General features: G+C 40.6%; 1 protein-coding gene across 1 annotated transcript in view; it reads left to right on the plus strand.

Annotated features, from left to right (window-relative positions):
* Nucleotides 1-7,985, plus strand: part of PAPSS1 (3'-phosphoadenosine 5'-phosphosulfate synthase 1) — a 110,036-nt gene extending 102,051 nt beyond the window's left edge. Inside the window, exon 13 of the mRNA XM_015558086.1 lies at nucleotides 7,253-7,985. Within this exon, the coding sequence (XP_015413572.1) occupies nucleotides 7,253-7,391 (139 nt within the window). The 3' untranslated portion in view covers nucleotides 7,392-7,985. The remainder of the gene's footprint in view (nucleotides 1-7,252) is intronic.
* The last annotated feature ends 7,528 nt before the right edge of the window (nucleotides 7,986-15,513 follow it).

Here is a 15,513-nt window from a genome sequence, read left to right on the forward strand (position 1 = left end):
GCTGGCACAGCCTCCCAGCGGGGACCCTTACCCCACAAGGTTGTGGCCTGCCTGGGTGAGAGGCTGGTGGCTCTTTGCCGGCTGGCCACAGCCCCTTCAGGGTAGGGCCAGCCTGGGTGAGGGGATGATGGTTGTTTGCATCTGGTCACACCCCCTTCAGGGTGGGGGGTCCCCACTGGGGTGCCTGGCCAGTCTGGGAGAGTGGCTGAGGGATGTTTTCAGGCTGGCCCCCCCCCCTTCAGGGTGGGGTTCCTGCTGGGGTGCACAGCCAGTCTGGGTGAGGGCCTGATGGCTGTTTGCAGGCTGGCCACAGCCCCTTCAGGGTAGGGGTCCTTGCTGAGGTGCCTAGCCAGCCTGGGTGAGGGGCTGATGGCTGTTTTCAGGCTGGCCACAGCCCCCAACTACCCAAGCTCCCAGTGGAGGCTGGCTGGAAGCAGGATTTATTTGCCTTTTATAATTGAAACTTGGTTGCTTTCAGTGGAGGCCAGAGCCGCCTAGAGCAGTCAGGAAGCTTGGCTTCCTCCATCATTGGGGCAACCAAACCTCCTGCTTGCTCCAGCTTCGTGGCTGCCGGTCGCCATCTTGGTTTTTGTTAATTTGCATATAGTCGCTCCGATTGACTGGTGGGCGTGGCTTGGATGTAGCGAAGTTATGGTCAGTTAGCATCTTTGTCTTTTATTAGTGTAGATTGACAATTGAAAATGAAGCATTTCTTTTTTCCCTCAGAGACTTCTTCTTACTTTGATATTTGGAGCTGATCTTTGTGTTTTCAGAGTACTAGAAATCCTGGTTTCTAATTAAATGAAGATAGTCACATATGCCACAATAGTAGAAAGCAGATGACAAAAACATTTAAAAAACCCTGTGACAAATAGAAAGGAAATTGTTTAATATAGTTAGACCAGTGTCCTTGTTACCTGGAATTCAGTACTTGGGTTCACTTAATTTTTATGGTTAACTTGTAAATAATTAAGCTCTACTACTTTTTAAAATTGCTTTGAAAATGTATCATTTTTGTCTGTATAATTTCCTGCCTTAGTTGGAGGCCTTGTACAGGGAGCAACATCCAAGCCTGTCAGTGGTCTGCTCACAACAGCCCTGGACGGCCTGCTGAGGGGAGCTCAGCCAGATGCCTCAGCCCAGGCAGCTTTATGTGGTGATGGGCATCTGAGAGTTTCTAGGATTAGTTTCCTGAAAATTGAGTCATTCTTGAGTAATCGGAGGCTTTTTTCAGAAACAGATGAAAAGTGATGTACCTTTTTCTAATTGAGAGAGCACAGAAACCCAGAATTTTGCCCAGCAGGGTATTTGTGGATCCTTTTGAAACCTGTTCATTGGCACTCAGTTAAAAACCCCTGTTCTCAAGCTGCGAGATACAGAGAACAGATGGATGGTTACAAGAGGCAGGAGGGAATGGATGAGGTTAGTCAAAAGCTACAAACTTCTAGTTGTAAAATAAATAAGTCATGAGGATGTAATGTCCGGCATGGTGACTAGACCTAATAACACTGTATTGCATATTTGAAAGTTGCTAAGCAAGTAGATCTTAAAAGTTCTCATCACAAGACAAAATGTTTGTTTTTGGTAACTGTGCATGACCATGGATTTTAATTAGGCTTATTGTGGTGATGATTTCCCAATACATATATCCAATCATTATGTTGTTCACCTGACATTAATACAATGTGATATGCTAATTATACCTCAGTAAAGGAAATGAAAAGCCACCAAAAAACCCTGCTCTTCTACACTGTTGGTAGATTACAGATTTGTGACCTGTTTACGGTAAGAAAATTGAGTTGACTGCAGTGACTTCAGGAAATGCTGGCAATTAGATATTTGACTGATTATCTGATAGAAGCAGTTCTCTAACTTTTATTTATAAGACTGAGATAGTGGAAGGAAAACATGATGAATTAAGAATTGGGTTCATTAAGTTCTAGTAATTAAATGTTTTGCATATTTCAATTGGTCTTGGTTTGGAAATAAAAATTTTGAAATTTGTCATGTATGATGTCAACCAGTGCTTTTTAGTTTTTAGATAGACAAATAGCTATTTATCTGGTTGTGAAAAGATGAGTTTTTTACCTCATTCTTAAGAATTCTTAGTCGTTGATGTGTATGTACTATATTATATGTAAACATCATTCAAGCTGGATGAAAAGTTAAATAGACCCCAAGTAGTTTATTAGATTCACTTATAAGTGACCATCATTAATTTTAGTATATTAGAAAAGAAATTCTTCTTCGCTTCTCTGATCACTTAACCGTCTAGTTAGCATTTTTATAAAAGCTGGCCTATAGGAATATGAACAGTCAGAAGGTACACTTGAAGAGCTATCTACTGTCCCCAGCCCTTGTCCATGTAACTAAGCTTGTGCTAGTGGCTCTGATAGCCACATATGTAGACTGAAAGACAGCAGATGGTTGTAAAGATGTAAAATCTCCAACAGTTACTGTACGCCAGAGTTCATCAAGATGCTGGCCACATGCAGTTAGTGTGTCCCATGTGGGAGAAGATGCTGGTCCCACAGGGTCCCACGTAGTCTACTTGGTCTGGTTTTCCCCCTTCCTGCTGTTTAAATGCACTCCCCCTTTTTTAAGAGCAGGAGTCTGTCAGCTGTGGATTATAAGAATCTATGACCAAATGGTTTTGAGAAGAAAAAACCAAAACATCCTTGTGTTTCTTTTTCCAGGTTCCATGGGAGATTGGTAACTAGTATAATTAGATAGCCTAATTAGAGTTGCTTTGTAGTCAAAGCCTTACGTCTTTTATTCAGTAGCATTCTCTGCTTTGGCAGATTCCTGATTACTCACAGGTGAAGGTCAGAGCTAATTTTAGATCATTCCTGGAATGCCTCAGTTTCTGCTTGATTTAATTATTTCTGTAAAATAAGGTTCATTTAAATATATAATTGTAAACACTGTGATTCGATTACAGACAGTGACTCTTGTGTCCAGGCCTTGCATCAGACTGTTGATGACAAACAGAATCCGTATGTGACAGATAGAAGACCAGTTATGAGGCAGAGGGAAATAAATGTGTTTTTCCTAGCCAGGGTGGAGTGCAACCACCACCATGTGGAAGCAGGAACTCCAGTTCCATGTGATGAAGAAATGCCTGTGGCATGCGGGGCAGATGGAGTGTGAAATAGCGTCAGGAAAAGAGGTACCCAGGGACCTTGGTTTTAAAATGCAATTTCAGAAGGAATGCAAGCAAACTTCTGGATTTCAGACAGCTTGGCATTCTGGGGAAAGAAAAGACTTTAATTGGTCTGGCCTTTTTTCCTTTAATCAAAAAGGCAGGACAGTCATCCAGCAGCTGCTGCGCTCTTGTATCTTTCTCATTGCCATCAACAACCAAAGAGCGCTTCATGCATGTGACACAGGTTTTCTTTTTGAAAGTCAGAATTTTAAATTTACCTGGCCAGAAAGCTCTAGGGTTATCATTTTCATCAATGAAGCTTAGTTAGGGAGCTGGTAAGGGAACCTTCTAAGGAACTGAAACATTTAGTCCGAGATTTTGTCAAATGGTTCTCAGTTAAACTATTTATATCAGGCTGGTGCGAAGATGTTGAGATACAATTGGGAAGATATCTGGCCCCCAACCCCCTTGACCTCATGCCTAGGCCCGGATTCGATCCTCTCAGGTATAACCTGAAGATGAGGTGGAGATCAGTTGACTGAGTTGATGGATTCTATTGCCAGTTTATTCCCATACAGCTTCTGGTTACCCTCAGAAGTCAACCTTATGTCTTTGTGGAAACAGTAACCACCTCACCTTCTTCTAACTTCAAATCATCACTATTCTTTTCTTCATTCTTGAACCCCCTTCTTGTCAAAGCTCCGTTCCCTGTGTTCTTTATTTCAGACCTTCTCTGTCTTCCTGTTTCCTCCCTCCTGGTTTTCATCCTGCTTCTAAAATTAGCTCTGAACTTCATTCTTGCCATTTATTTTGTTCTTCCTGTGTACTTACTCTTTTTTGGAAAAAAAAAAAAGATCGCATCTTTTCTCCTCTGCGTCTCTGTCATTTTACCATTCCATCTGTTTTCTTCATCATCCACTAAAACTCTTACATTAAAGAAAATTTAAATTCTGGCTTGTAAATCCAGTGTTTTGTTTGTTTGTTTTTCCTTCCTTCATGGCCATCTTCCTTAGCCCCTCTGCGGCCTTAAACTTTTAAAATGTCCCTTCTTCCATGACTTTCTTATAATCAACTTGGTTTTCTTCCCATTCCTTTGACAAATACTTTCTCTTTTGCTGAGTTTATCTGTTTTCTCAAATGCAGTTTTCATTTCAGTGTTGACAATTTACAAATTATGTTTCAAACCCCAACCTTTTCTGATTTAAAAAAAAATCTCTCATAATCTTGCTTCTAGGCCTAGCTCACATGCAGTACATTTCTTTTTTCTCACCTTAAGTTGTACTCATTCATGGAAGAGGAAGATGATCACTCCCTGGCTGGTGTGGCTCAGTTGGTTGAGCACCATCCCGTGCACAAAAGGGTCTTGGGTTCAATTCCAAGTTAGGGCATATACCCAGGTTGCAAGTTTGATCCCGGTCAATGCGGGAGGCAACTGATTGATGTTTCTCTCCTACCTCTATGTTTCTTTCTCTCTCCCTCTCCATTCCACTCTTTCTAAAAATCAATTTAAAAAAAAAAGAGGGAAATGATAGCTTACTTCATGTATCAACTGTGGTCACCATTTCATCTGCACGGGCCAGTATAGTACTGTAGCTCTGACTTTTCTGCAAATTGAATAGATGACAGAAGTGGGAGATATCTTCTAGATTTAAACTATTTGAATCCAGCCTACTTTGAGCCAATATCCATTACCCTTTCCTTCTCATCATCATCTTTGAAGATTTGTGTAGACATTTAAAAGATATTTTACCTGAGAAGATGAGGGCTGTTGGAATACTGAGCACCTGTATGTCTTTTTGCCGCCCTGGTAGTGCAGGGAATAGAAAGAGCAGACAGGGCGACTAGGAGAAGGTGTCGCATGTCTGAATGAAAGAGGTAGTGTCTTCTGCTTGGTAGCAGTGTCACTGCTGTGGGGCCAGAACAGCAGCATCCTGTTCACCTGCTCTCACTAGGGTGGCATTCCAAATGAAGGAGGTTTCAGCTTCATGAAAGGAATTTGAAGTATTATACATCACTTTGGATAGAGATTTTTAAAATAAGCTTTTATTCATAATTGTTTTGATACTTTATTTGATAATTGATAAAAATCATTATTGTAGAAAATTGCAGAACACATATTGAACAAAAGTAAAAGCACTTGTGATATCACTTTGTAGAAATAACCTATTAATGCTTCAGGGTATTTCTTTATAGCCTCCCTCCCCCCACCCTTGTATTTTAACAAAATTGCAGTGGTATTGTGTATAAAGTTTTCTGTCCTGATTATTTCACATATTAATTACATCATGAAAATCTGCCCCCCCCTTAGCTGTACTTTAATAACTATATAATTCTCCTCAGGGCTATACCATCATTTATTTAGAACTGTCAACTTTTAGGTTATTTATAATATTTGACTATCATAAAACAACTTTCATAATAGGTATCTTTCTGCATAATATTGTCTGCATCTCTGGCTAATTCCTTCATTGATTCCTGGAAATGTGATTATTAAAACATACCTAGCATTGACTAGAAGGAAGGGCCACTTGGCAGTTTATGATGTCACTGGATCCTCAGGTTAACTCCACAGATAATGAAGTGGGGAGGGAATGTACAGCTTCTAATAGGAGTACATGTGGTCTGTGATTTGGTGACTTGAGTGACCCAGAACTCATGCTGGGTCCTGGTCTGCTTTCTAGTTGGTTCCGTTGTTTGAGGGAAGATGATGAAATTACCAGTAGATGATATGTGTAATAGCTGTAGGTGCCACATGCTTAATGGTGCGTTTTGTAGGTATAGTAGCTTATCAGTGGAATAATAGCAATTATTGCTACCTACTCTCTGTTGCCATTATGAAATTCCAGTTTTTCTCTTAATGTTCCAATATGTGTTTAGCCTTTCAGATTCAACGTTCCTAAAAGTTTTTAATCTGTACTAGCTAAATTATATCTCTCTTTTTTAAGTTCCTAGTTCTAAACTAGTAGTTGCCAGGGGCTGGGGAGCAGAGGGTGAGGTGGGTATGGCTATCAAAGGGCAACCTGAGGGATCGTTCTGGTTTGGGATCTGTCCTGTACCTTAACTGTGGTGCCTAAATGAACCTGCACATGTGATGACATCGCACAGAACTAAATACACGCCCTGGGAAATGAGCACGGGTAACACTAGGGAGGTTTGAGTAGGATGGTAGATTGTTTCTGTGCTGATACCCTGATTGTGATGTTATGCTGTAGTTTTGTAAGATGTTACCATTGGGGGAAACTGGCTAAACGGATACATGGGATCTTGCTGTATTAGTTCTCATAATTGCATGTGAATCTACAATGATCTCAGTAAAAATGTCAATTAAAATAGGTTTGCCAGTTCTGAAATTGGATGATTTTCAATAATGTGGTATTTTTACTCAGTGGTAATGTTCTACTTCTATGGGAACGTATGCACAGGTGACCCAGAGTGCCTCATTTGGATATACCAATACAGACGTCAAAGGGTACTTACTATTAATTAATATGGCCGAGCTTAACCAAAAACTAAGAAGAGAGAGACACAGGAGATAAAATGCAAGAATCACACAGTTTTATTTACCAGAGAGCTGATGGGTTTTAGTCCTTGGCAGGCCACCCGGAGACATTCGCTGACAGAGACACATGGAGGTCATCAGATACGCCACGGCAGGTCGGGGTGTCTTCTGGGCTTATCAGGATAAACACGCAGGGTGTTACAAGTTGTTTACCAGGAGGGCATAGGCATGGAGTTACAAGTTATTTATCAAGGTCACACACACCCATACACAAGTTAGTTCCTCTTCTAAGTCAAGTTATTTATCAGGGTCACACATACACACACACAAGTTAGTTCCTCTTCTAAGTAAAGTTAAAATTCCGTCTAATACAAAAAGAAATTTGCTTATGCTAACTTATACTAATTCAAAATGGAGTTTGCTTATGCTAACTTATATTAACTAAACTTGTTACTATAACAGGTAACTTTGAAATCAGCTTGATATTCACAAGTCATGTTATCCTTTTTTTTTTCCGGTAAGTTTGTCTACTGTGAACAGAAGGAACAAATGCTTCTTAATATTTTCCTATAACTAAGTTTTTAAGGTGTGACATAATTTTCTTTCAGCCACGAAGACTTTGAATTTATTTCGGGAACACGAATGCGCAAACTTGCTCGAGACGGCCAGAAGCCTCCTGAGGGTTTCATGGCTCCCAAGGCCTGGACTGTGCTGGTGGAATACTACAAATCCCTGGAGAAAGCCTGAGCTGCCCACCAGTCCCTCCACCTTTGACACTTCACTGAGTAACCAGAGGGGACCGTATAGTTAGTGTTGGCATTTCTTTGTGGTGGTGTCTGTCTGGACCCCCTTCCTAAAAACAGACCTTTGTCCTTAACTTGCATCAGTTTTGGTCTGCCTTATGAGCTCTGTTTTGAACTAGTGTAATACAGTGCTGATTTTAATGTATCTTTTCCACTTATTATAGTTAATATTCCTATAATACAATTTTAAAATCTTGTCTTTTTATATTATATTTATGCTTCTGTCTCATGATTTTTTTCAAGCTGTTATACTAATTGTAACCAATAATATACATATTGAATTTCATTTTCATCCCTTGAAAAAGGAAAAAAAAAATCCACTAAACAATAAACGTGGCTAGAACTTCTTTTGGGAATTTTACAAGGCATCTGTAGCAATTAGATTTTTTTTCTACATTGAAAATATAAACTGCTTTCTTTATTCCTTCCTTCTAATCAGCTATTGATTTATAATCTGTTATAATCTAAAGTATTCCTATGACATGTGTAAGACCTGAATGAACTTTCTTTATTCAATAAAATTAAACCTTTTGACTTATTTGTGTGATACTTTTCATTTTTATTTTTATTTATTTCAGAGAGGAAGAGAGAGGGAAATAGAAGCATCAATGATGAGAGAGAATCATCAATTGGCTGCCTCTTGCACTCTCTCCACTGGGGATCAAGCCCACAACCTGGGCGTGTGCCCAGACCAAGAATTGAATTCTGTGACCTCCTGGTTCATAGGTCGATGCTCAACCACTAAGCCACATGGGCTGGACTTATGTGATACTTTTAGTTTTATTTACACATATGCTTTCTGTTTTGTGAAGTTTCTGATGGAGGAGAGAAGGTACAGGTATCTTTTATTACTGGAATCTAATAATTATTAACATTGTATTTCATAGTGAATTTGTAGGTGGGAAAATAATGTATTCTTAGCCTTTCCAAAAACTGAACATGTTTTCCCAATATTCTTAAAACACCTCAGAGGGTGGTTCCAGTAATAGAGAATGATATAGGGAGTAGCGGGATGTCAATTCGTCCATATTTGGGGGGGAGGGGAAGCAACACACCGAGTTTGCTCTTTGCCGCAGTCTTTTCGCAGCAAGGGTTCAGGAATCTGGAGAAGGGCTGCGCATAAATGGATATAGACTAGACAAGAATATAAATTTGGAAGGCACTGGGGGAGCCAGACGGAAACCAGCTCTCTAGTGGAGTGGCTCTCCAAACATCCACACTCACAGCTTTTTATTCACACATTTTGCCCTTTAGCTAAGCAGATATACATATCAAAGGTAAGGTTTGGTAAACAGTAAAGGGTTATTAGGTTAGGGAATTGCCCTCAGCTGTTTGGCAACAGGTAATAATATGCAGATCTTCAGCTCTGCTGAAGATGTCCATCAGCCTTCTGAGGAACTTCTCCCATTTATTATGCTAACTGCTGTTCTTAGCCTCCAGCAGCTCTTGTAGAATATCCTCAAGTTGAATATTTACGTGAAGATGCTTTTTTAGGAGCTGGATATACACTTTTGTTTGAGATGCCAGCTTTTTTGATTTGCAGTCATGCTTTGTATTGTGAAATCTTGCATGGTTTGGCCTTAAAAATTAAGCATTTTAAAGAGATGGAGCTTATGCATGGATATAGTGTGGAAGGGTATAAAATAGTACTCAGAAAAGAAATAGAAGGAAAAATGTTTTTTAAAAAAGGTAAAAATGGGTGGATGATGGAACCAATTAGTGAGAAAGCTGATAAATAGAAAAGAAGTAGAAATTATGAGTAGATATTTTCTAGTGGATAGATATATTCACTGCGGATACTGAAGAAAGTATTAGTGGGTGATTTAGAGGCTATATGGATGGATATGTTGATGGAAAAAATGAGACATTATTGTTTATTACTTTCTTGGCACCACACTACCTAGATGTGTTTATGTTATAGTTATGATTGTATCAGCATGTAGTGACCCCCATATTTCAATATTAAGTTGTAACCCTGTGTGAGACCCACAAAACCCAAATGTACTTTCCCAAATGAGTGAACGCCCAGAACTTGTACCCTAGACCAATATCGCACCAGTATAGCACACCACAGCCGGCAGCCACCGATAAGGACCATCGTGTTTACTCAGCCACATAACAGCCCCGGACTTTTGATACTCAGTGTCTCCTGCCCCAAGAGAGGAGGACTCCATGTCACTCTACGACCCCGAGACGCTCCACGGAGACCGAGCTGCGGCCGCTCCCGTTTTCATCTTTGTCCTTGTCGGTGTGCATCGCCGGGTGGCCGCACTGGTGCTAGGATCCACTAGGAACTGGTAATAAACCCCTGTGTGATGGCAGACTAACGTCTGTCTCTGTGTGTTGATGTTTATGACTTGGTTCGGTTGCCTTAGGCCTTAAAAATCTGAGGGGGGCGTTGTTATCACAGACCCTCAGACACCTGTGCTTGTCCCGACCAGGCTAAGGCAGAATAAGTAATTAATAGAATTTGGGGTCGACTGGGACAGTTTATTTAGGGATAACTCCTGTATATAAGTCTACAAAGGTTGAAGGGCACCATAGACTCTCCCTTGGCAACCATAGACAGCTAAGGTGTGATAGCACCTTGACTCAGCTAATTTCAGAAACTCCCACCTGACATGTTGAACATGTAGGAAGTGATGCAGAGATGTAGAGACAGAATAAATCATGGTTTCATGGTGGCAGTGGTAGAGTCAAGATCCTGGGGGCAGTGAGTGTCCAGTGGAGTTGGCACCCATGGCAATTGGGTCTCCTATGCAGAAGTAGTATCCTACTAGAATATTCCAGTGTCATGATCTTGGCAGATTCCTCTGCCATCAACCTCCTTTCATTCCTGAGTATTTTCTAAGCCTCATTCTATTGCATTTCCCATCAGATCTGTAAGGTACCCACCAACCTTCCCATTAATTCCTTTATAATCTAAATTATCTGGAGTTTCTATTGTTTGCTGTCAAGTACCCTGATCCTAACAGGTGGGATGTGAAAAAAAAAATGTATTTCACAAAAATATCATGCTACTGCTAAATTTCAAGATGATTTTTCGAGTCAGCAGCATTAAAAATTTAAAATATAGAAAATAAACATTTTTAAAAGCCTGGCACTCAGAAAATTTAGTATCCTTTCAAGACTATAAAAATTTACTCATAAAATCAAGATTAATAACATTCGGGTGAAATGTGGTCTAAAAAGTAACTCTGTGTTCTATTGTGTAATTGTCCTTTTTGAGTCTAGTGCTTCCTGTGTCCCCTGGCCTCCAAGCTACCAGAGAGAGATGTGATGGAAACATGATTTTAGGCCCCTGTGCCCTTAGGGTTGGCCACCCTCTTGTGTGTTCCAGAGAGATGGGGAAGCAAATGCAAGCCCCAATGACTTCCGCCAGCCCACAGGTCAACGTGTGAGTCTTTAATCTGCAAATCTGATATGCAGAAATTGTTTTTCCTCTTCCCAGTTCATAAAAATGAGCCCAAGCTAATCTTTAAAACATTCAACTCTTACACCAACCCTGCCAAGTGGAGTTGGAAATCTCAGTGCCATTGTAATCTATCCATCAGCTGGAAAAGTGGATGGAAAATAATAATATTGGTTTTTGAAGGAAGGAAGAAAAGAAAGTGCAGTCATCTTGGCAGAAATATAATGTTTTAAATCTGTCAAATCTCTATTCCACTATGATAATCAAGACCACATATTTGCATTTCATTTACCATCCAAAAGGGGAACAGTTGGGTCTATGTCTTGGAAGTCAGCATTCAATTACTTTATCAGGAAAAATTCAGAAGTCATGCTTCTTACATATGGTATATTTTTATTAGCACGTATGTATCCATGGGTGGGTTGGCTTACAAAGTAAACTATTTGCCCACTGGGACTCTTACGTGTGGGGTATATTTCTTTGAGGGCCTACAATCCTCTTCGGTTATATTTCTGCTGGATTCCATTCCCTATTCCACACAGTCTTGTCCTGAATGTAGTTATATGTAAGTTGTGCCAAAAACATCCTGCCCACTTAAGTCCCAGTCTTTTCTGGACCGAGATAAAAGCTGACCTCACTTGACTACAATTGAGCAGAGGTGTGTGAAGATTGAAGCCGCCTTTTCCTGATGTCCTGCTTCCCCAGATTCACAAGGTAAATGGACCAGAATGTAGGGCCTCATTTTGAGGAACTGAAATAGGAAACATGGACAATTTTGTCATGGATATCTGGACCTGTGCCAGCACTGAGCATCCCTAATGATCTGCCTTTGTTAAGAAAAGGAAAACACCTCCACTGAAATGAACTAGAAGGCTGACCCCTCTCTGCTTTCCCCCAGTAGCCCTGGCTTAACCTCCCTGAGAAGTGTTTGTATTCTCCTACAGCTTGATTACTCCTATTTCCCAAGAATGCTTAGGCGTCTGTTAAAAGCAAACATACAGAGACATGGAAGCATGGAACAGACTGGGCATGGGTGGGTATGTAGGGAGAGATTAATGGGGGAATTTATATGGACATATGCACAGCCCATGGACATAGACAATAGTGTGGTGAAGGCCTAGAAGGGGCAGGTGCATTGTATTAACCATTTTTCTTTGCATTTACTTTTAAAGAATGAGAACAAAAGGAAAATGTTAACCCCCAACCTCAGAGCAATCACCATATACCACATAATAAGTACATTGGGGGCCTTAAGTTTTCTATGATTTTTAATCTTTGGAATAATAGGGAAGGGATTTGATTCCTTTTATTCATATCTAATGGGTTAAAAGTAGCCCCAAGTTTGCATAAAAATTTTTTCTCTTACTGCCAGAAACAAACAAAAGAAACAAAGAACCTCAATAAAAAAAATAAAATATAGTATAGCTAAGAGACAAACTTGAAAATTCAGTTTTGAGTGATTAAAATTACATTGAATGGAAACTTCAAAAGGCAATCTTTTTAGAAAAGGATCTGGAGTGATGACTTCTACCGCAATAACTCTGAAAGAGATCATAGGTAATGTGGTAAAAGCAAAGAGCTCTATTTACTCAGGAGTTGAGGGTATTAGGTTAAATGGGAATTTTAAAAAATGTGAAAGTATTTGTTCCAGAACTTTCCATATAGCAGATATTCAGCATATGTTTGCTTCCTTCCCTTTCAGAGTAGCACTGTGTGTTGTCTAGTCTCCATTCCACCTTCCTTGTGGACAGGATCCTAACTGCATTGAGGTTGTCAATGTGCCAACCTTTAGGGGTTGGGTCATGAAGCTCTTAGACTGATCATGACAGTCTGTTCCCAGCTTTCCCAGCCTCCCTTGTAGCTATCCCTGGCCATTGGACCAATTTGGGCCAACAGGGAGGTTTTGCTTTCCTCCTAATAGAGAAGGGACACAGCTAGCCACATGACAGTTCCTTTTGGTTTTTGTCTGGTAGGCAAAAGAACGTTTCCTTGATAAGTTCTGTAACAAGATATAATGAATGGTGTTTAGAAATCTTTTTTGTTTGTTTTTTAAAAAGTCTAAAGAAATGTTTTTCAAATTATGGTCTTGACCCATCTGTATTAAAGACACCTGGTTGCTATCTCTGGGTTGAAGCCAGGAATATGAATTTTAAATATGTGCTTTATGCCGTTCTTATGTACCCTAAAGTTTGATATCTGGTGGCAAAAAAAAAAAAAGCTGAGATGGAGTTCTTTTGAATAGGTTTGTTTAAAAAGTTATAATATGTTTTGATTTGGCTATGCATTCCAATTAAAGACTTTAATACACTTTGGACCTGACTATCTGCTCCTTTGGACATTTTGAGACATATTTTAGTTGAGAGTAACTGCCATATTTTCAGCTAAATCCAGAGAAGAAACACAGATGGTCCTCTCCTGAACTGGCTTTTATAAGTCTTTGCTCCTTTGCTAAAATGTTAAAACATATTTTCTTTCCCATAAATAATTCTCAGAGATTCCTGAAATACTGAGGGCCCATATAATCTTTTTAAGGAACAAAACAAGACCACCACTAACAGTAATAGAACATTTTTTAAATTTTTTTAATGCTTTCTAGAGAGCCCAGACCCCAGACTCCTTAGCCAAAAAGCTTACAATCAATTCAATGAGATTTTAACTTCAAAAAGGAAAAGTTAACAGGCATTATGGGGTGTCTATAGACATCTCCAGATTCCCCCATAGTAGATCCTGCCTTAGAAGACCCTCCAACACCAGGGAGATAAGGTGATGCAGCCCCATAGGGTGCAGTGCTTCCTGCTGCTCTCAGTTAAGGTGTTGGGGACACAGCACAGGCAGTTTCTTTTCAGGGCCAAGCCTGTCTCCCATCCCCTCAGTATTTCCATCTCTCTCCATGGCAACCCTACCACCATGGAAAGATGATAAAATAGGAGAAGGAACACTTCAGTCTCAGAAAAATGCTCAGTACCAGAAGCTCTAGGCAAGTTTCTCAATGTTTACAGCGTTCTGTCTTAGCTTTTCATCAGTTTTCTTCATGCTCAGAGTAATGCAAGCAAATTCTGTCACATTTTATGGAGTCTAGGCATTGCTCACCCCTAGAGACAGCTCATTGCCTCTTTGGCTGCCAAGACTTGTGGAGATCCCACCCTCCAATCCTGAAATAAGCCACAGGACATGATTATGGGAGCTCAGAATTCAGAAACTATCCAAGCAAGTGACTATCCTATATAATAAAAGCCTAATATGCAAATTATCCCCTCAGGTGGTCTTTCGACTGGGAGTTTGACCACTCGCTATGATGTGTTGCTGACTACCAGTGGGTGGCATGGAACATGGCAGGCATCGGCGACTCAGCACTGGCAGTGGGCAGCAGTGGAGGCACTGCCGGCCCCTGATGGGCCCTGATGAGAGCAGGACTGTGGTGGGATGGTGGAGCAGGTGAGGTGGCAGTGCCAGGCCAAGGTGGGCTGCCAGGCAGGGCTGCAGGGTTGCGGGGCTGGGGGCACGAGCTGGGGCCTGATCTTGGCAGGCCACCCTGAGGGACCCCACCAGTGCATAAATTTGTGCACCAGGCCTCTAGTTTATGATAACCAGGGTTTCTGGTTCTGGGAGCCAGCTTAAAAATGAAAGAGATTTCAAAGTGTTAGGTGGAACCCTGTCACAAAAAAATAAGAATAAGATATAACCAGTGAAAATAGCAAAAATTTGAAAATGTCCAGCTCTACCAATTTATTATTATTACAAATTAAACAACTTGAAGGGTCTTGTTTTATTTTGGCTAGAATGCAGTGAAATTAGATGTAAGGCATGATGGTGTGGGCAAATTTTGGTGACTCCAAGCCATCTAACCTGGGCTACCAGAATGTTCAGGTGAACATCACCCTGTCCCCATGTCTGGTGGCTGGGGGATTATTTATGTTCTTAATGAGAGGAATTTCATGTGTATGGAGGAGTGAAGCCTACTGTGTGCAGTAAGAATGAATTATTTACATTCAATTCAATAGGGGAGCCACTGGAGGTTTTATCCAGGAATGAAGCAAGCAGGATTTCAGGGAAGTAACTTTGGCCATGTTGTGCTAAGTGGAGAGAGAAACTGAAGAGTGATTCTCAGAGGGACCAATTAAACGACCCTTTTCCAGGCAGGGGGCTAGGAGGGCCTGGCTTAGGCATTGAAAGAGGTAGTGGAGAAGGGAGATTGCCTTTACCATCTTCCCAAATGAACATCCTGGGCCTGGTCCCCCTGACCTGTTCTTTGGTGGCCACGTAAGCTTTAGCTTCATTGTTTACTCCCAGGTGTGTTTTTGACAGTGTAAGTCCAGCAAAACCAAATTTGTTCCTCTCCTGTCTGCTTATACCTGTTTCATAGATGCAAAAACTGAGATAAAGTCTCAAGGTCACACACTAGTAAGTGATGGACAGGGTCCAAGGCGTGACTGATTCCAGAGCCTGGCTATGTGTGAGAGTTTCCATTAAGGAACTTAGAGGTGTTCAGAACTGTAAATTATTATGTGGTTATATTTAAGTACCTTTACTTAGATATAACCATATAATAATAAGAGAAATATAATAAATAGTTGGAGATCTACTGTGTACCAGGTTCTGTATTAAGTGCTTTTTACAACTTACCTCATTTCATTCTTAAGACTTAAGAGCTAGG

Source organism: Myotis davidii, unplaced genomic scaffold, assembly GCF_000327345.1.
Source record: "Myotis davidii unplaced genomic scaffold, ASM32734v1 scaffold967, whole genome shotgun sequence".
NCBI classification, from domain to species: Eukaryota; Metazoa; Chordata; class Mammalia; order Chiroptera; family Vespertilionidae; genus Myotis; species Myotis davidii.